At 48.5% G+C, this 21,605-nt stretch overlaps 2 protein-coding genes and 1 long non-coding RNA gene across 3 annotated transcripts in view; 1 reads left to right on the forward strand and 2 right to left on the reverse strand.

Annotated features, from left to right (window-relative positions):
* Nucleotides 1-362: 362 nt before the first annotated feature.
* On the reverse strand, nucleotides 363-5,587 carry LOC139705832 (olfactory receptor 2T27-like). The gene is made up of 2 exons (XM_071612735.1): nucleotides 5,559-5,587; nucleotides 363-1,329 (listed from the first exon to the last, which is right to left on the reverse strand). The coding sequence occupies exons 1-2, from the start codon at nucleotides 5,585-5,587 to the stop codon at nucleotides 363-365; spliced, it is 996 nt and encodes a 331-aa protein (XP_071468836.1).
* An 11,266-nt stretch (nucleotides 5,588-16,853) lies between these two features.
* The window catches only part of LOC139705629 (uncharacterized), a 34,179-nt gene continuing 29,427 nt past the window's right edge, over nucleotides 16,854-21,605 (forward strand). The window contains exon 1 of the long non-coding RNA XR_011707474.1: nucleotides 16,854-17,022. This is a non-coding gene — a long non-coding RNA (uncharacterized lncRNA). The remainder of the gene's footprint in view (nucleotides 17,023-21,605) is intronic.
* On the reverse strand, nucleotides 18,908-19,849 carry LOC139705805 (olfactory receptor 2T2-like). The gene has a single exon (XM_071612718.1). The coding sequence runs from the start codon at nucleotides 19,847-19,849 to the stop codon at nucleotides 18,908-18,910; it is 942 nt and encodes a 313-aa protein (XP_071468819.1).

The following is a 21,605-nucleotide window of genomic DNA, read 5'->3' on the forward strand; positions in this document are numbered from 1 at the left end:
TTGGCTTCTATGGCAGGTGGGAAGGGAAGACTCAGACCTCCAGTGACACCGAGACTCTGGGTTGTTGCTACACCCACAAAGGAAGCCTTAAAAAGAAGCCCCAGTTGGAGTTTGTTGAGGTGGCAGGGAGTGGGAAGGATTGACCACACAGTTCTCTGAAGGGGAAAGCCTAGCAGCTGGGGAATGAGGGGCTTCTCCTCTCACTTGTCTGTGTAACTCTTGTCTCAGAAGGGAATCTCAGAAATAAGATCCTGGGGTCCTAGACACCAAGGACCTTCCCACTTGGTCAGCACCTCTGCCTCTGCCTCGGTGCATACAACTGGACTAAGGGCTCCGACTTGCCACCCTGTCTCTGCTGGGTCTCAGGCATTCCTGCAGACTCCACACCTTGCTATGACCTTCTTCATGGCCCCAGTCACTTCCTTGTTCCTCAGGCTATAGATGACAGGATTAAGCATGGGTGTGAGGACCGTATAGAAGACAGACACCACGTCATCCTGGCCAGGAGAGTGGTAGGTTGCAGGTAGCATGTAGGTGTAGACCAGGGGTCCGTAGAAGAGGTTGACAACTGTCAGGTGGGAGGAACAGGTGGCCAGGGCCTTCCGACGTCCCTCCACGGAGTGCATCCGGAGCACAGCCACCAGGATGAGGGCATAGGAGGTGGTGATGAAGGTGATGGGCACCAGGAGGACCACCACACCGGTCACAAAGAGCACCTGCTCATAGGTCTCTGTGTCCGCACAGGCCAACGTCAGCAGCGAGGGCACTTCGCAGAAGAAGTGGGAAATCTTCCGAGAGCCACAGTAGGGGAACTGAAGGGTCAGTGAGGTTTGAATGGAGGCATTGAGGGACCCTCCCAGCCAGGAGGCTGCGACCATGAGCAGGCAGACGCGGCGGCTCATGAGCACCGGGTAGTGCAGAGGGTTGCAGATGGCCACATAGCGGTCGTAGGCCATGAGGGCCAGCAGGAGGCACTCGGCAGCTCCCAGGAACATGAAGAAAAACATCTGTGCCCCACAGCCCCCGAAGGAGATGCTTGTCCAGCCGAAGAGGAAACCCACTATCATCTTGGGGACAGTGACTGACGTGAAGAAGATGTCCAGGAAGGACAGCTGGCTGAGGAGGAAGTACATGGGCGTGTGCAGCCGGGCCTCAGCCCAGATCAGCAGCACCATGGCCGTGTTGCCAGCCATGGCGAGGATGTAGATGAGCACCACCAGGCTGAACAGGAACAGGTGCATTTGGCTCTCGTCAAAAAGGCTGGTGAGGACAAAGCCTGGGATGGAGGAGAGGTTCCAGGGTCCTCTGCCTGCCTCCTGCCGCGCCTCCCTGTTAGGGGAAAGGGAGCCAGCTCACCAAGGACCCAGCAGGTGCCTTCACTCAGGGAGGGAAAGGTGGAGGTAAAGGTAGCAGGACAGCACGGGAGCCCAAGGGGGCAGCAGAAGGTATTCACAGGTTCTTGGACACAAGGAGTCTCCATTGTGTGGGTGGACACTCCTTCACAATGGAAAATGACTACAAAAGGCCCGGCACGCGGCCAGAGCAGTGTCCAGAGGGAAACTTTAGCACCACATGTGCATTCTGGAAGAGAGGACATGCTAGAAACCAGTGATGTAAGTCTCCATCTCAGAGAGTCAGGAGAGGGACAGCACGTTACAGTGCCCCATGTTTAATAAAATGTGCATAGTTAATATTTTTAATCCCAAGTAAATAGAAAAGCAAATGCGCATGGGGAAAGATTTTAAAGACTTTTACTTTCGACTAACCTGATGACTACATCCACAAATATGCAAGTTATATGGTTCAGAATTCTCATTTATGTGGGGATCCATGTGAGACATTTCCCTTGGATATGGCTGTGTGCCCAGGTCTGGTGAAAAAGTGGTCTCCACAGCTGCACAGCTGTGCTGTGCCAGGTCCTCCAGCTGTCTTGTCCCCCAGGAGTCCTGGGTTGGCATTGTGCTTGGGTGCAGGGTGTGTTTTTATGTAGGCTTTGGGCAGTATGTTCTCATCCTCAATCAATTGTGCTTTCTCCTTATTTCAATAGTTCCATGATAACTGAGGGTTGTCTTTGTAAGAATAGCCTTTATAAATTTTAAATAAAGATCATTCAGGTGGAGTCACATCACAAGGAACATCAGGCTCAGCTATGGTGGTAAGGCTGCCTGCAGGCATCTCCCAGGAGGCAGGCAGGAGGGGAACCAGAGGTGAGGTCATAGAGAGTTGGTAAACCCCTGCTCTGCTGGCAAAGCCCTGGGCCACCGTGCCTGTAGGAACCCTGGTCCGAGCACCCTGAGTCCCAGGGCATGCTTGAGCTCTAGCTTGGGTCTACAGCAGATGACTCAATAGAGGGATGGGGGGGAGTGAGATGAGCTGCAGGGTTCTATAAAGGAGCTGAAGCTATGACAGAGGCTGGAACTGGTGGACCAGCTGGAGGGAGGGAAGCACGGTGTCTTGGAGGCACACCAGAGATGTGACAATCCTGCATGCCAGCAGGGCCCTGGGGTCCACCAGGGAATCTAATTCCTGAGACTGGGCTTCCAGGCTGCTGTGGTGGGCCTGAGTGGGGACCCACTAACTAGACTGCTGCACTCATCTTACATGCTAAGGCTGGGATCTTCCTTGCCTACAGTTGGACAGCTAGGAGCCACTGCAGGAGCCATTGTCCCCAAGGGGCTTCCTGCTCTTCCTGCTGTAGCAGGAATTCCCCCTTCTCTATAGCCTTGAACTACCAGACCCAGGCTGCTTGTTGGTCCTGGGTGCACAGGTGTCAGATCTGACTCAAGCAAGTTCAGAGCTTGATTATCCCAGGGTCCCATAGTCCCCTCCCAAAGCTGAGCACAGAATTGCCACCGTTAAACCCAAGTGTTCCATACCAGGCTCCTAGTGAAGATGGAACATACTGCTTCTATTTTCTATATTTTGTAGTGCATCTTAGAGTCTCAAGAGTCTAGAGCCTACATCTTCCAGGACTGGCTGATTCCTGGTCATGGGGAACAACTGGCCCATCAGCTGCCTCTGATATGTAGACCATTCAACTGGAGCTTGTGCCCCTCACCACCTGCCTGTGCCAGGCTCCTACAATTTGGGCCACTATCCTGTCCTGGATAGCCCCAGGACAAGGTCCTGGGCAACTAGAGACCACCCCATAGCCCAGAGTGTGTAAGAATCATTCAAACTATGCAATCTGAAGCTTGTGCCATTGCTAGCCCTCCTTTGCCTGTTGCATCCCACAAAATACCCAACAAAAGCTTTGCCTATTCCACACTCTGCCTCCCGGTAGATCAACCCTGCTGCCTTCGAGTGGCATGCTCACTCCTCTTGGGAACTGTGAATCAAAGTCATCTTTCCAGGCAGTGCCTTACCTGACCTGAATAAAAATGGTCTCAGGTACATTTAGAAAGTTCCCCTAAAGAGAATTTTCTCATGTCCTTGTTTTAGGCACAGCTTGTTTTCTGTCTTTAGTGTCTCAGAAGCATTGGATTTAGCATCGGGAAGGAACCTGGTCCCACATCCCTATTTTATTGGTCACGGTATAGCTCTGAACCTTGGCCAACAGCTCTGGACCTTGCAGGCCACATCTGAAGTCCTCTACCTCAGCATGAGGAGCACCTCAGGCTGGCTAATTCCTTGCCACTGGGTGCGGTCATTGCACAATATTTAGCAGCATCCCAGACTCTGCCCTCTAGGTGGCAGTAGCAACCCTTCCCAGGTATGTCACCTGCAGGGCACTAGCACCAGTGGTGAGATTCTCAGCGGTGGAGCGCTCCCCATGTTAGTTATTGTTAGGTGCAGGACAGGCTGAACTAAGTTGTCTGCAGGGCATGCCAAACAAAGTTAGCTACAGGGTGGCCTGGCCCCTCAAAGCCCCTCTGTCTGGTTCTCTATCTAACCTGTTTGCTTCAAGTCCAAATGCTCAAGCCCCCACTCAAGGCTGAACACTTAACCCCCCTTGTACCAACAAGGCAGCTTGCAAATCCAGAGACCCTGTTAGATTTAGGCAGCACAGCAGAAGGACTATAAAAATCTTCCCCTGCCGCCCTCCCCCCACCACTTTTTCTCCTCTTTTGCACTGCTGCAATAAAGACCTCTTGGTCGCTTCGAGGATTGTGGTCACTTTCCTTTCAGTTGTTGTCCTCTCCCTTGCCTCCCCCTCCACCAGGGCAAATAAGAACAACAGCTCACATGATTAAAATCCTGGTCAGTTGGATGTCCTTTGCTGGTTTGCCCAGTTAGAGCTCTGTGTTCTAGGGTGCAGCCTCTGCATCAGGCTGCCTGGGTGCAGGCCTCAGCTGTCTCCCAGCCCCCTGGCGTGGGAAGCTTACCAAGCCCTCATCTCAAATACGGACTACTGAGAGCATTCAGTGGTTTATACGTAAGCAGTACCTGGGAGAGGGTCTGAAGGAGGAATGAGCCATTTGGCTACCAGCCGCTGATGACATCAGTTTTTCCATAAACCCAAGCCTCTGCTTACCTCTCTAAAATGGGATCATCATGCCTATTTCACATGACTATTGTGAGAGGGTTGAATAAAAAAAAACTGGGAGCTTGTGCTTTCCCGTAGAAGATATGTAGTGAATGTTAGCACTCTTCCTTTCCTCCTAAGCAAGATGGTTTTGCAAAATAGTTTTGCAAAAGAATCATGCAGTTGACATTTGCACTTACCTGCAAAGGGTTCCTTGTTCCTCCCACTTGGAGATTTCCTTTCCACTTGCTTTGTCTCCTAAACCATTGGAGTGTTTTGTGATTGGGCGGGTGGCTCTCCTTATGTAGACTACAAATTACCTGAGATTAGGGATTATGTCTGTCTTGTATATTTCTCCACAAAATATGGAGATTCAATCATGGTTTCCATTCAGTGCTGGTGGACTGCAGGTACGTGTGTGGTAAACATGTGAAAGAAATGCACCCTTGTTCACAAAACACTGCTGCCTCAATGTCCTCCTTCATCACCAGCATCTGAATCTGGCATCTCCTCTGCAGGGCTGTTATGCCTGCCTGCCTCCCACAAAGTCCTGTCACGGTTGGTGTTTTCCTTTGTGGCGGATTCTTAGCATGGATACACACATCTGCATTGCAGTATGTGTGTGCCTGTGTGTACTTGTGTGTGTGTCTGTGTGTGCCTGTGTGTATATGGGCCTGTGTATGTGTGTCTCAAAATAATTAGGGGAATTCTTTTTCTTTCACACTGTTTCAGAAAAGAATCCATTTTTCTCTCCTGCCCTTGCAGAAGCCTAGGTTAGAACTGGTGAACTGGGCTTATTCCCCCACAGTCTGCTCGATTCTTCCTCCTTTCCTCCCTTTCTTTTTTCTCTTTTCCTTCCTCTCTTGTTCTCTTACAGAGCAAACCCTTGACTTTTACAATTGAAGACAGCTCACTTATGGAAAGGGAGTGTTAAAATAACTTCACCTGTCGGAGACTTCACGTGCTGGAGAGTCTCAGTCACACAGGTTGTGGTTCTGCCTTTCCTTGGCCATCTCTAGTTTGGAGGCTGCCGGCATGGGGCACGCTTGGCCATCCCCTGTCCCACCTCCCCTCCTGTGACACCCCTACTCACCTCACACGGCCCCAGCCTACAGTCTCCATCAGGACACTTGCTCTCCTGCTGTCTCTTCTCCTTCTCCCTAGTTCTTCTGAGCTCCAGGTCACAGCTCAGAAACCAGGGTGGTTCTCTTGGGAGGTTTGCACACAGGGCCGTGATGGCTGAGGCATGAAGTCTGTGTCCTTATGCGGCAGGAGGGCTCCTCACTTTCCCGAGAGCCCCTTCTTTCCTTTACTGCAACTAGTGTGAGCTGCCCTGTCATCTGCTCCCTCCCACTTCAGAATGGTGGGACTGAAGGGCTCTTGCCCTTGACCTAGCCAGTTGTCCCAGCCCCAGAGGCTGGGATGGCACAAGTCTGCTTAGCACTCAGAATCCAGCTCTGTGACTGAGGTTGCTGTGCTGCATACCCGAGATGACAGGAACTGCTTGGTCCCAAACCCTTGAGTCAAGGATGAGGCCAAGGGGTCCAGAGCAGAAGTGCCAGGCCATGTGCAAGTTGAGGTGGTCTGTGGAGCTCAGGGCACAGGGCACAGGCACTTCCAGGAGTGAGGTCTGCTCTGTCTGGGATGCCCCTTGGTCTCTGGAAGGTTTGGAAGATTTCCAGGTGATTGAATATGGAAAGACTTCCTAGATGGGAGTCTAGGATCCACTGAGTTGGGGACTTCAGAGACGGAGGAATGACACATGTCAGCTGCTGGTGCATTCGGGGCACCTTAGACCTGAGTATGGTCTCTGGACCAACAGTGTCAGTCGCTGGAGTAGAGGGGAAGCTCTCATTCTCTTCCCTGGATTCACCAAATCAGGTGGGTCCTGAGACTTGGTGGGTCTGAGTCTCCTTTAACAAGCCCTGCTGCAGCCCCCAGCTCTCAGCCAGGGGCAGTTTTATCCCACAGGGGACATCAGTCAGTGTTTGAAGGTGTTTTTGATTGTCCTGAGAAGGAGGGGGCACTGTTAAGGGCATCAAATGGGAAGAGGCTAGAATAGCACTCGCGGCAAAAATCAACCAGTCTGAAAAGTACCTGGTACCAGGGTTGGGCACACCTGCTCCCGACCTGCTTGCTGTGGTGAATTTGGTTTGTGTCAAGTGCTGCTGGCTCTCAGAAGGCAAGGCTACCCTGCCTGTGAGATGTCGAGATCAGCAGGGCACACCCTGATGGGTGGGCGAGGCCATGGGTAGCTGGGAGGATGGATGTGTCACCATTACAGAAGAAAAGTCAAGGCTGAATCTCAGTTGAAAGAAGGAAAGGGGAGATTTTGAAGGCATGACAGTTCATTTTCTTCCCAGCATCCACACAATCTCAGTGACTGAGTGACTGAGCAGCTTGGCCCAGGCAGCCACTTGGCTGTGGTGGCATCAGAGGTGTGAGACGTGCACAGAAGTCTGGCAGGCGCTGCCACTTTGTGATGCATGTAAGCTCAGTCTCTAGAGGGGTGACGGTGGCGGGATCACTCTGTCCTGTCAGGCAAATGCCTGGCCTAGGGACAGAACCTACACAGGTCTGCCAACTTGCTTTGCTGTTCTGCAAACGTGGCTGGAATCAGAACTTGGCACCAAGGACACAATGAGAATGAGAGAGCAGGGAGCTGTTTTGTCACCAGTTGACACAGGCCTGGGGGAGGAGAGGCAGACGCCTCCTGCTCCAGTCTGCTGCAGCAGGGGCTCCTCAGCTCTGCCATCTCTGGGCACACAGGTGGCTCATGTCCCCACCCGCCTGCCTTGTGTTCTAGCCCTGTGCCCAGTGTGCCTCTTACAGGCCAGCAGGAAGCCAGGACCCAGAGGAGCAGAGAGACCACTGACTCTTTCTGGCCACATCCTGTGCTTGTTTTAACAACATTCTATCTGCTATCCAAAATTGGTAGTGACTAGTCTAAGTGATAGTCTGATTCAAATAGCTACCTTAAAAAACGAAATCTGTAGACCTATTTTAACCCCAGGACACAAGCTTCCTAGAAACGGATCCAATCAAACCCAAGTGTGAACATCCAAAGATGCTGCATATATGTCAAAGGAAACGCAGGGGGAGAGAAATGAAGCTTTCTCCCAGCTCCCACCCTCCGAACCCCCGCATCCTCAGCTAAATGCTGGAGAAGACCCAGGGTTACAGACAGGCAAGGGGTTTACAGGGGAAGAGCCTCGGGGAAGGAGCGTGCTTGTTTCAGAACAGCTGCTTGAGGAAGTCCTGGGTTCTTTCTTCCAGATTCTTTACAGATGGGGGGTGACAGGCCTCACCTGTGCAGTCCCTGAGCCCCATAGCCAGAATGGTCAGTCTTCCAAACCCGACGGCCAGTGCTTTCCTCCTGGCTGGCTCCCCAGTGTTTCCCAGGGTTTTCTGTGAGAGAATGAAGTGACTCAGGAGGGAGACACACCTAGATTTCAGTGTGTTTTAAGAGAGCAAGCGTCCAAGTCAGAGATAAAGCTCCTGGCGTCCTGAGAGGCTGGACTCCTCAGGAACACAGGCTGGGACTCCTCAGTGGTGACAATGTGCCCTGGGGGCCTGGGGCCCAGGGCGCTGTGGAAAGGGCTGTCTGCATTCCCAAGGCACCTGGGGCAGGCTGGAGGGATGTACACAGATCGACATCTCGTGTCTGGGGAAACACCTGCCAGGGGACAGGTAGACAAGCTGAGGTCCTTCTTTCCTGCCACCCTTCCTTCCTCCCTCAGCTTGTTTCCAACGTGTTCTAATGTGTTTTCCTCAGTTTGAAAGAGTTGAGAATGGGAAGCAGGCTAAGGTTTCTTTATGCCCTATTTGTGTCAGATATGCAGCACATTTCCTCATTGAACACAGCAGTATGAAGGGGTAATAGATCATTATTTTAAACACGAGAAAACAGAAGTTCAGAAGGTTAACTAGCATGGTGCTCAAAATGGTCTTCTGTATAAATGGCAGGTCTGGTCTGTGGGCCCAATCGAGGTCCAGACAGAGCCTTGCCTCTGGGTCTAGGTGGCAGCGAGCAGGCCCTCTAGCAGCCCTGGGCACACCCTTGGGGCTTGGGTGGGGCCGGTGTGCCCACAGCATACCTGTTCAGAGCTCAGGTCTCCGCAGGCCCAGTAAACTGACATCTTGGATTAAACTTCCTTGCTGGAAACAATGACTCTGGCCTGTTTCTCAACAGAAGATTCCTGATTGTTCATAAGCAGTGGAGTGACCGCCCGCCCGGCTTTGAGTAGTGCAAAACAGATTTTAAGGCATGTTCCACGCCCAGTGTCTCATGACTGCAGTTTGGTTCTTGAGGCAGCTGCACATCCGATAAGCAAGCATGTGTTGCTGCGAGGAGTGCACCCAGTCCCTGGAGGCGGCAGCATGCTCAGAGTCCGGCCTCAACACTAGGAGCCGTGACCTATCGTGAACCCTATCACTTTGTTTTGCAGAGATGGAAATTAGGACTTCAACAGGATCGCCTCTTTCTGGGAGCAGGAGCCTGGGATTGCCGGTGGCTCCCACAGCTGCCAAGTGTGTTCATTTATAACCAAATGTAAGCACGCTTCACTACCGCGTGTCCCACTCATCCCTTCTTCCTTCTGCTTGCTCAACTCATTTGTGCTGTCCCCTAAGCATACTTTGGCCTCATGCTGGACTCACTTCTGGGGCTGGAAGCTGCTCACTCTATCCTGGGAGATCTGGTAGCATCGCCTTGATCTTCTTCTAACATTCATATGCAGACCTCCTCGCCTGCCCCAGGACCCAGGGCCACAGAAGCCCTGGGATGTGCAGGCCAGAGGCCAGGGAGGAAGACCCTCCCTTACCAACACAGACCTGGCAGGGAGGCTGGGTGGCTCTCTGCTCACTGTGGCACGTTGCTCTAGGGAGAGTACACTGCACACACTCATGTGGCTGTGAGTGTAGAGAGTGAAATGGAAAATACGAGTCTCTTTTTAAAAAGTGTGTGGCCCTTTGTTCAACCCCATTGTCAGATAAAAAAAAAAAATTGCTCCATATTGAAAGGGCTTCACAATTACAGGCGAGACTGGGGAGTCTGGTTTTCTTTTATTTTCCCTCAACCTCCTTCCCACTCCTGTTGCTTCTTCTCTCTCCAGTTTCCAGCTATCCCATCTCTGTCGTGGTGACACAACCTTGTATCCAAGGCACTGACCCTTAGTGGGATGAAAGTGGCCTGCAGGGCTTCACATAAGCCCTCTGTCTGGGAGTTTGGTGTGGGCCTGGCATTCAGTCCCACGTGGGTCCTGTGCTGATTCCTTGCAGGGCGCCTGCTGCCAATGCCAGGGGAAGCCTTGCCTGCTGCTGGAGCTGGGTTGCGGCCTGTTCTCCTCTTGATGCAGCCTTGTGCTTGTTCATGTGACAGTGCCTCCCTCCAGGAGGGCTTGCAGGGAGGGAAGCAAGGACATATCCTTGATCCATCTAGTCCCTTGGGGACTCTCTAAAAGCAAAATATCAGAAGGGTTAGGTATGCAGCACAGGGATAGAGCCCTTGCCTAGCATGCATAAGGCCCTGGGTTCAATCCCTAGCACCAAAAGAAAAAAAAAAAAAAAAAAAAAAGCATCCCTAAGAAGGTGAGGCTTTGGGAAATGGCTTCCTTGGTTTAATCCTGACTCTCTCCTTACTAATCACGTGGCCCTGAGAAAGTTACTTAACTTACAGCCTCCTTTGGGCCTACAGATATAATAATCCACACTTCATGTGTTTGCTGTGACAACATAAAGATCCTAGCCCAATCATGGCCACTGGCAAGGGCAGGGCAAACAGTAGCTGTTGTTACTGTTGGTATCCAGAATAATACTAATAACTGCACCAAAGGCTTATAATGCCGATGTCAACATGCAATATTAACAGAAAGCTTTCAATGTGCATGAAAAATATAAGGATCACTGTATTGTACACAGGAATGTTCAATTGTTGCCTGTGGAAAAGAAATTCCAGTAGGGATTAATGTAGGATGGTCAGCTTAGGTCCAGAAACCCAGCAATGCCAAAATGGAACTAGTACAGCTTTAAGTCATAACACACACACACACAAAAACCTGTGAACTGCATGACCAAGTCATGCCATGGGGGAACTCGACTGTGAAACTATGAACCCCGCAGTGGAAGGCCTGGGATCATCTCTTACCTAGGAGAAATGTGTGGGTAGCTGGGTTTTCACTTAGGCAACTACAGCATTCAGAAAGTGTGAAGAAAGTAGGGGGAAAACAGGTCCCTCCAAGACAGGGCTGACCACGTGTGAGTGTCCACTGCCGGGACCAGGACTCCATGCTGGTCCTGATCTCATCTGCTGAGGGCCACCAGAGGTTGTGACAGTGAATGAACCCAAGCAAGACTGCAAAGGACATAAGATCTTCTTCATGGCCCAAGGGGTGAGAGCGAGCACAAGAGCCTCCCCAGCAGTGTGGACCTCTCACTTGCAGAGAACTGTTTTATACATGTTGAAAAGAGACGGGAGGATTCAGGATCTGGAGATGGTGCATGATGAGAATTTTCTTCACCTTTTACTTTTAGTCTGACTACCAAGCCTTACTCTTCCTTTATAATAATAAATGTAAGAACATAAATGGATTATGTCCAGTCAATCAAGTCTTGATAAGTTCAAGATGTCAGGCTGATTAGGTGGACTTCTGTGTGCAACAATTTACGAGAATACATGTTTGGTTCTGGCTCATCCCTAAGGAATTCGTGGGACTTAAAACTGATTATCACACTCCCCTGCTTGGATAACAGCAGAAATAACTATTTTTGTTTATTTGTATGAAGCTATTCTCCAGACTTGAGTTAATGGTAGAAGACTTAAACCCCAGGAGGGCAAAGCTATGTCCGTGGGTGGCTCCAGCTATCTGGGGGGAGCTGGGAGGACTTGGTCTCTCTTGCCCTGGGCATGTGATCCTGCTACCTCCCACCCCAGCACTCTTGGTGGGCAGCTCTGGAAAGCCGGGAGTTCCCTGGGCATGCAGCACGAGTTCTGGGTGATCAGCACCAGCCAACAAGCCTGGTTCTCAGGGGCCTGGGGACCCAGGGGGTGCTCCTGGGCCCCTTGGGCATCCCCACAATTAGCCTGTGCATGTTGGCACTTCCAGTGGGTGATTAAGTGATATTTTCTAAACAGCACTGCTCCTCCTTGCCACACCTGTCTTGTCCTCAGAGGATCCTGTACTCAGGCAGTACCTTCTCTGAGGGCAGGGTATGCCTCCTGACTGGCCAGAGCCAACTTACCCTCTTTGTCACTTTTCTCTTTGGTGAGCCTCCCTAACAAGCTGATTATTTCACACTCTTGGCACGTGCAAAATCTTAGTGTTTAAAAGTTGTACTTTTAGATATAAATGATGAATTATAGTTATGTCTACTGTGGTACAAAAGGGTGCTGTGACTCATGAGTACTACCACATGGAGTACTTCAAGGTGGAAAAATTAGATGGAGCTAATGAGCACCTCATTACTCACATGCTTATCACATTTTGTAGCCAGCGCACTTGAAATGTGCCCTCAGTGATTTTGAAATATCATTATTCACTCCATTCACCACCCTGTCCAGAGCATCTCAAAGACAGTGCAGCAGCCCTTGTTGCTCCTAGCTGGGGCTTTCAGCTGCAGCTGCCCAAGTCCCTTTCCTCCTGCTCTCTGCTTTGTGGGTTTGTTTCCAATCATACACGTGAGTGAGTGGGAACATGCAGCCTCTCTCTTTCTGTGTGTGCTCTATTTTACTGATCGTAATGTTTTCCAATCTATCTCTGCTGTTGCTAATGACAAAATTCCTTACTAATGGCAAAATTCCTTACTTATCAAAATCTGAATGGTGTGTCCATCTGTATGTATTCCACATTTTCTTTATCTGCTCATCTGTTGATAGACTCTTCGGTGATTCCTTATCTTGGCTATTGTGTGTTGTGCTGCATCGAACATGAGGCATAGATATCTTTTTGTCATACTGATTTAATTTTTTTTGATAACTACACATCAATGGGAATCTGTGTTTGTAGTTTGTGTTGAGGAGATTCCATACGTAGTTGCATTATTCTGCCTGAAGTAGTCTACATTCCCACCAATAGTGTTGAAGGGTCTCCCTTCTCAGCCTCCTCACCAATACCATGTCATCTTTTGCTGTTGGCCATTCTGACTTCTGAGGGCCCATCTCATGTGATCCGGTTTGCACCTCCCTCATGCTACACAGAGCTGTGTGCATGGACAGTGGTTCCAGTTCATGCTTTCTTGAGGGGACGAGTGCAGAGAAACCCCACGCCATCTTTCTCCCATCCCTTGTGTAACTGTCTGAGACTCTGCCAACATCCCACGGGGTGCCTGCTGTGTCTCACCAGCACCAGGCGAACACAAGGACTCCAATTGCTCTCAACACAGGTTTTCCATTTAAAAAAAAAATTAAGGCCATCTTAGTAGGTGTGAAATGGTATCTCCCTGTGGTTTTTTGTTTCTTTCTTCTAGACGGGGTCTCTAAGTTGTCCATGCTGGTCTGGAGCTGGAAATCCTCCTGCCTCAGCCTCCCAAGTAGCTGGATCACAGGTGTGCCAGCAACATTAATCTCTTATTAGATAAATGACTTGATTTTTCCTGTTCTTTAGAATCTTCTCCCTGTTGATGGTGTTCTTTGATGGACAAAATTCTTAATTTTAACATAGTCCAGCTGATCTCCTTTTTCTTTTGTTACTTGTGATTTTGGTGTCATAGTTTAGAAATCATTGTTAAATCCAATGTACGAAGCTATCCCTTATATTTTCTTTAACGAGTTTCATAGTTTTTACTCTTCTGTCTCAGTCTTGGATTTTTTGAACTAATTTTTGTACATCATGTAAAGTCCAATTTTGATTTTATATTGTGGATATATTTTCCCAGCACCATTTGTTTTCAGTAATGGTTCTTTTCCCCTTGAATGATCTTGGCAGGCTGTGGAAATAGTGTGCCAAATTCAATGGACCCTAGGTGTCAAGTTTCTTTCAGGCTCTCAGCACTATTCCTTTGGTCTATATGTAGATCCTCATGCAAGTACCGTACTGCCTCTTTATTATAAATATTAACTCATTACTGGTGCAGAATCATGGATTTCACTGTGACATGCATGTATCAAGCTTTGATTGTACCCATCCTCCTTACTACCCTTTCTTTCCCTTCCCCTCCACCCCTCACTCCAATCCTCTCCATCCACTCTCCTTTCCCTACTAGTACCTCTCTGCTTTCAGATTTCCATGTCCTCTTTCTTTTGTTTGTTATTTCCATATATCAGAAAAAATGTGTCTAACTTAATATGAGGATCTCTAGTTCCATTCATGTTCCTGAACATGATTTGATTCTTCTTAATGGCTGAAAGAAAAAGAAATAGTGATTGTAAATGCCCTATGAGTGGTAACACTCCATTGTGTATTTACATCACATTTCCCTCACTCATTCGTTGGTTGAGGGACACCTAGCCTGGTGTTGCTATAAACATGGGCATGCGGTGTCTCTTTTGTATGTTGATTTAATTTCTTTCAGGTACATCCTCAGAAGTGGTATAGATGGATTATATGGCACTTCTATTTTTGTTTTTTTGGGGAAACTTTGTACTGTTTCCATAATGACTATACTAGTTGAGATTCCCACCAGCTATGTGTAAGGGTTCTGTTTTTATTTGTTGTATTAATTTTTTTAATAGTCATTCTGACTGGGGTAAGTGGGCATCTCAGTGTAGTTTTGATTTACATTTCCCAGATGGCTAAAGATTGGAAGCATTTTTTTCATGTACTTATTGGCTGTTTGTAGTTCTTCCTTTGAGAACTGTCTGATCTGACCATTTGCCTATTTACTGAATCGGGACTATTTGTTCTGTCCATACTGATTGGTTGTCATAATTCAGTCATAACTTTTAAAATCAAGTCATCCCACAACTTCATCGGTTTCCAAGATTGTTTAGGCTGTCTTAATGTTTTATGTACTTTTGGTTCTTTTAACCCCTCTACTTCCTTTTCTGTGGGTAGTTGATGTTTATTTGGGAGTGCACTGTCTCGATTCCTTTCTTCTCTCATTTTCTGAATATTTTCTTGTTATTTTGTAAGTGGTTAGTTTGAGGATTACAATTGATCCCCTAAGTAGATTTAGTTTAAATAGCATGGAAACATTCTGCTCCTATCTCCCTACCTCTCCTTGATGTTGCTCTTTCACAGATTTTTATAGATTATGTTATTTTTTGTGTAAACTTGGAATTATTGTTTTATGCATTTGCCTTTTAAAACCACATAAGATAACAGAGGAGTCACAAACATACTGATTTTTATATTTACCTTTGCGATTACTTTTGACAGTGTCTTTATCTGCTCACCATGGCTTTGGGTTACTATCCAGTGTCCTTTCATTTCAGGGAAATGTGTTGATTTCTTTTTCATTCCTGAAGGAGAGTTGTGGAGGATACAGAACCCTTGACTATTTTTTTTCTTTCAGTATTTAAATTTTTTTTTCCCCACTGCCTTTAAACTCCATGGTGTCTGTGGAGAATTCTCTGGTAATCTTATTGTGAATGCCACATGAGTGGTTTTAACCCCCGACCCTATTTTTGTGATTGGGTTTTTTGTTTGTTTGTTTGTTTGTTTTGTTTTGTTTTTGTGATTGAACTCAGAGGTGATCCACTACTAAGCTACAACCCCAGCCCTTTCCTAAATTTTATTATGAGTCAGGTCCTGCTAAGTCTCCCAGACTGGCCTTGGACTTGCAGTCCTCTGGCCTCCGGAGCCGTGCACACACAGGTGCACACCACGGTGGTTCACTCTGGCCTCAAGTCTACTCTCCTGTACTGTGCACGGAGATTTTCTTGGTAATGTCCTACAGGCAAGCAGCTCTGTTGACTCTTTAATTCTTTTTTTTCCCTCTGCCCCTCATGATGGATAATTTTAATTGTTTATGTAATTTCAAGTATAAATTGGCTCATTCTTTCTTCTGCCTGCTCTGGTCTGCTGTTAAGCCCTTCTAGTTAGGTTTTCATCTGGTTATTGTGCTTTTCAGCTCCAGAATTTCAATTTGGTTTCTTTCTATAATTTCTGTCTCTTTATGGATGTATGTAGTTTTCCTTTACTTCCTCAGGGTGGTTTCTATCAGCACTGTCAGTATATTTCAGACTAGTGAATTAGAGCTGTTGTTGAAATCCAAAGTTAGGTTCATTTTTAACTGGGTAGAAGAATCAGTCAGACGTGTTTTAGGTACATTTATGGTCAATTTTTTTTGAAGGATGGTTAGATATTCTGAAGAGAAACTTGCATGATCATTGCAGCCAAGTCTGTCTGTGGTGACGTCTTCGGCTCCTGCTGCTGTGGACAGCCGTTCCTCAGGCCCAGTTCTGCTGTGTTGCATGTGGTTGCTCCTTTAAAAAGTGATATGATTGATGTATGTACATTCCATGTATGTATTATATGTCAAAATACATTCTGCTGTCATGTACAACTAAAAAAATAAATAAATTAATTAATTAAAAAAAAAAAAGAAAACAAAAAAATACCTTCATCCAAAAAAAAAAAAAGTGACTTGGTTTGAAGGTCACTCTGTAAGTCACTCAGTCCACAGAAGTATGACCATGTCCCCACATTCTTCTATTAAATACTCACCTGTGCAGAACCAGGGGTGGGGGGCACGTGCTATTGGGAATCCTGTTTTCTCCCAGTTGACAACACCATGATTTCCTGGTTCACAGAAATCAATTAAACAAATTATTAAAAATGGGAATAAAGATCCTTAGAGAATTGAGTTATGCCAGCCGTTTTGTCTGGTTCAATCTCCGCGTGGAGTTAGGCTGATAGAAGGGGCTCTGCAGCAACGCTTCAGGGGAGGTCAGATGTCCTTAGGGTACACACTTCAATGTCTCTTAGCCACATCTTCCCAGACTTCCTGGAGTCTGGGTTCTCATGGTGGCTTTTCACAAAATAAAAAGCATTCAGCGTGGACCAAGCCCTCCCCAGAGTGTTGGAATAACTTTCAGTTTACAGCTAGCAGCTAGCAGCTGTGAGCAGCTCGGAGTGCTTGAAGAATCGACACTCATTCAGGCCTGATAGGGATTCCTGCAGGATGGGATGCTCTGCTCTAGCGAGCTGTTAGTGAAACCACATCCTTAGCACTTGTGGTTAGCCTTACCAAGCTGTCAGACCAGGAAACTGATAGCCAGGAGCTTTGACATGGAACTTCTAACTTAGGAACTCCCTCCCCTAGGTACAAAGACCCTTCCTGATGATAGCAATATTTAGAATATCCTCATAGTGTGGTTACATTAGGCAGAAAATGATTGGCTTATGGATACTATCTTGCTTGTGTATGATTGACGGGCACACCCCACTCGAACCCTATAACAATTGTATGCATTCCAAAAATAAACTGAGCTACTGGACGACAACTTGAGGATTGTCTCCTGCCAGTTCTCTCACCAGCTCCCGGAGTCTGTGTGTTGATTCCGCCCACCACGACAAAAGGTAGCCAAGCAACTAATTGACCAGAACCACAGCACCAGAGGAGCCTTGTTCACTTCTTCATATGGCCAGGGACTCTCAGTGTCTGGTCTGGGTCATTCGGTGAGTGAGTGTACGGCACGCTCCGAAGCGATGAGGTTCCAGCCCAGGTAGCTCTCTAGTGGTGGACGGTGTGGGATGTGGCTCAGGGGGACTGTTCAGTCGCCAGCCGAGTCTTCTCATGTCCTTTGTGACCACAAGTCATTCGTGCACAACCCCTCCTCCTCACCCTTGCCCTGGACAACAGGCCACGCACTGCTGAAGGCCCTCTCCCTTCCCCAGCAGCCCTGCGCCTGTGGTACTAAGGAGGGGGCCTGACGTGGTTCAGTTCTGGAGAGGTCCCTCCTTTCTCTGCCCTCTCCTGCCACCATTGTGGAGACTCGACCCCACTGTGTAGTTTTACAGATTCAGTGTTACTGTCCTGTCGTAGGGACCCCCCTGAAGTTAGAAGCCTGGCTTCAGAACTAGGTGTGACCTGGGGCAGCTCACTGAACATGTTTGTGACTCAGGGAAGACAGCATCCCTACTGTTATGTTGAGAATAAATAAATAATGCACAGGGAATAGTCCTGCATTTGCTGCTTTTCAGCAAGGTCGGGAAAGGATCCTGGGAGCCTGGAGTCGGGCTTCTCCTGAGTCATCAGACTCATACTTGGGGCATGAGCATGGCATGACTCCAGGTGTCCAAGGTATGGAGCACTTTAGCATCTGTCAGAAAGTCCCAGGCATCAATCCACCTTCCTGATGGGCACACTGTTTTATGTGTTTTTATTTGCAATTTGTTTTCCATAATTTCACTCCTGAATAATAGCATTTTAGAATTGAGAGTGATACCAAAAGATGTCATGATTAACCTGCGTCATCAAAAAGAGTGCAGTGGAGGCTAACTGTGCCATCTCCTAAGCCACTAAGGCACACAGCTAGGTGGCAGAGCCAATAGTGCCGAGGAAAGAGCCCAGGAATCATCCTTGTGGAGACTTTGGGAGATGGACAGGAACAAGAACCAGCGCTCCACGTTCTCCTGGTGTCCAGATGGTCATGTGAAAAGCAAGGCCATCCACAGGATGCCTCTCCTTGGTCTATGTAATGTGAAGCCGTGAGTGCGATGGGTTTTTCACGTGCATTTCTTTTGAGCAACCAGCTCAGCCCGCGGCCCTCAGGTGTGCCTCTACCCAAGCCTCCACTAGAGGTGCGCGTTCCCGGGGAGCCTGTCCTCACCTGGAGACCCCAGTGTGCAACTGCTGTGGACACTCCATGTGCGCTGGGCCTCTCTCTCCATCCCTGCTTCCTCTTGAGCCCTTGTTTTTCCAACCCAGACAGGTTCCTGTATCTGCTTCCTGTTCCATAAGAATGAGAGGCTGTTCCTGTGACCTCCCAGGGACTGGGTGTTCAAGGGCACACTCTCCTTCCTGGTTCCCAGGATGTGTTTTGTTCTAAACTATTTCTTTATTAATGAACTGGCCACAGACAGTTTTGTAGGGAATCACACATCTACCAAACACTGGGCAGAACCACCCTCAAAACCCCAGAGCAACTTAATAATGACCAAGTAAAATCTCAATATTCATTATGAAAGAGGAATTATGCTGACACATTTTACAGGATAAACTTCAAAAGGCACTTCAAAAATATGAATCAGGGATGGAGCCAAATACATCTCCTAGAATCTTAGGAGAGAATTGGGAAACATTTTAAGTATGGAAACGATCTTCAAGGTCAAGTTCAACGTCTTAATTGGCACAGAGAAGTTAAATACAGTTCTTTTTTTCACACAGCTGACAGGTGTCCAAGCTAGGTGTCCAAGCATTAGGTTCTGTTCATTTCAGCTCAGTTAGACTGTAGGTCACAGGGCGGTGGAGGGAACAGCGCTTCACCTCGCAGGTGCCACAGGTGTGGAGCTCAGGCTCTCTGCTGCTGGGTGGTCCTGAGTCTGCAGCTGGGGAGGCTGTTCATGTCCAATTTAAAGTGCCCCTTCGCCCCACCACCTTTCTCAGTGCAGTAAGCACATCCTTGTTCCTCAGGCTGTAGATGAGGGGGTTGAGCAGGGGGGTGAAGATGGTGTTGATCATGGAGAGCCCTTGGTCCTGTTCTGCAGTGTGGGCAGACTGGGGGGTCATGTAGATGACTAGGGCTGGCCCATAGTAGAGGCTGACGACAGCCAGATGAGAGGAGCAGGTGGCCAGGGCTTTCCTCCTGCCCTCTGGAGAGTTCATCCTCAGGACGGTGAGGAAGATGAGGATGTAGGAAGAGACGATGAATCCCAGGGGGAGAAGCACAAACACGATGCAGATGATGGACACCACTGTCTCGTAGAGGGAGGTGTCTCCGCAGGAGAGCTTTAGGATGGCCGGCATCTCACAGAAGAAGTGGTGGATTTCCCTGGAGCCACAGAAGGGGAAATGCATGGTGTAGATGGTGTTGACCAGGGAATTCAGGGCCCCTCCGCCCCAGCACACCAGCGCCATCTGCAGGCAAACTCTGGAGTTCATGATGGCTGGATAACGCAGGGGGCTGCATATGGCCACGTAGCGGTCATAAGACATGAGGGCCAGCAGCAGGCACTCGCCACCACCAAGGGTAAAGAAGAAGAAAACCTGGGCCCCACAAGCAGCTTTCGAGATGTCTTTCTTCCCTGAAAAGAAGTTAATGGCCATCTTGGGCACCGTGGTGGAGATCAAGGCCAGGTCAATGAGAGAGAGCTGGCTGAGGAGGATGTACATGGGCGTGTGGAGGCGAGAGTCGGCCCAGATCAAGAGTGCCAGGACCAAGTTCCCCGTGAAGGCGAAGATATAGACAAGAAGGACACAAGTGAAGAGGGTGCCGAGCTGCCACAGCCCTGGGAAAAGCCCCAGGAGAAAGAAACCCGTCCCCGTGTCATTCCCTCTCTCCATGCTCGGAACTCCCAGAGGTGCACTAGACGGAGGAGAAAAAAACAAGTGCTGATGAGAGGGGCTGGCTTTATTTCCCTTAAAACGTGTCACACGTACTTCCCTTGAATGGCAACCTCAGTGCAAAACTAAATAAATAAATAAAAGGGAAACTCAACAGCTGGCACCAGAGCGTTTCTTAGAACTCTGCACGCAGTGTTGACATGGACTTGGGAATGGTACAAACAGGAATAGACTAGAGGAGAGGCATGGAAGGAATCGACTGGGTTCTTCAGAGAAGAGTAACTGTCGAGAAAGTCCCAGGGATCAGGATCAGGGCCAAACGTCATCTAAGAACAGGAGTACACAGCATGCCTGATAATATTGCGTGTGCTGCTGCCTGCAGATGCCTTTCATTATTATGAAACCTTGGTTGGTCTGAAACCTGTTGGGTGCATCCATGGAGTGGAGCAGGGCAGAGGCAATATGTGGCAAGAGCTGTTGGTACCACGAACCACCCCATCACCCACAGCCATGGAAGCCACATTTCAGAGCTGGTGGTCCTGAGCTCTGGCCCAAACTATGACCCACAAGAGGCAGATAGAAAGTTTGGATAGGTGGCATAGACTTCCTTTTGCACTTGGCATACATTCATATCAGCTTAATTCCAATTTGGGAGGTCGTAGGGACCCCCCCTTATAGCTGCCTTGCACATAAGAGAATGGCTTACAGTGGCTTGATTGGAACAGGGTTGTGGACATTGCTCTCTGTGAGAAATCATAGTGCTTCAGGCCTTGACTGGTTTCATCTTCTTAAAGTAAGAGTAATAGTGACCAGTGGTCAATGCCTTAAACTCAGCACCATTCCTGATATTTGTCCTCAAATGCAGTCATAGAAAATGGCACAAATGCTCTAATCATAGGCACTGGTTTGAGTCCAGCATGCTGGCTGCTCAGTGGCCAAATCTGTATGTGGATCTGTCCATGTGTTGTTTGGCCAACACAGCTTAAGAAGAAATGGATTCTTATAAAGAAGCTCTAAGAATGTCCTCCTCCTCTTCCTCCTCTTTCCTTTTTCTTTTGGTACCAGGGATTGAACCCAGGGGTACCCTGTCCCTGAGTCACATCCCCAGCTCTTTTTTTTTTTTAAATTTTGAGATAAAGTCTCCCTAAGTTGCTTAGGGCCTTGCTAAGGATGGCTTTGAACTTGTAATCCTCTTGCCTCAGCCTCCTAAGCTACTGGGGTTACAGGTCTGCACCACCACACCCAGCTGTCAGTATGTTCTCTATAATCCTGGTTGAAATCATGGGGCTAGTCTGAGAGAATTGCAATGCCTAGCTTTTGGTGTCCTTCTTAAAATGACGAAATAGGTGATTCAAGAGACTGGTCTCTTGTGTCCTTTGAGCTCTCTATTCAGTGCCCACAGGACACCCCCTGAGGCTGCTGGCTGTCCTGAGCGCCACCAGCCCATTGCACAATGTGCCTCCCCAAGAAAGCCTCATTCTTCCTCTGCTGCTTTGGTCTCTGGGACCTGAATGAGATGGTTCTTCCTCTGGAGAGAGAGAGAGCTGGCCAGACACTTACCTCGAAGATGCCTTCCATTTTCAAAGCACATCAGGGTACTGACATGGGAAGGGGGTTTAGAAGTTCTTTTTGGAAGATGACTCTTAATGGACTTTATAATTTTGGAGCATTTTCAAGTTCATGGGAAAATTGAGAGCAAGGATTTTCATACCACTTGACCCAATGCACGGCTCCCTTCCCCCGTTAGCAGCCTTCC

The sequence above is a fragment of the Marmota flaviventris genome, chromosome 5, assembly GCF_047511675.1.
Source record: "Marmota flaviventris isolate mMarFla1 chromosome 5, mMarFla1.hap1, whole genome shotgun sequence".
Classification (NCBI taxonomy): domain Eukaryota; kingdom Metazoa; phylum Chordata; class Mammalia; order Rodentia; family Sciuridae; genus Marmota; species Marmota flaviventris.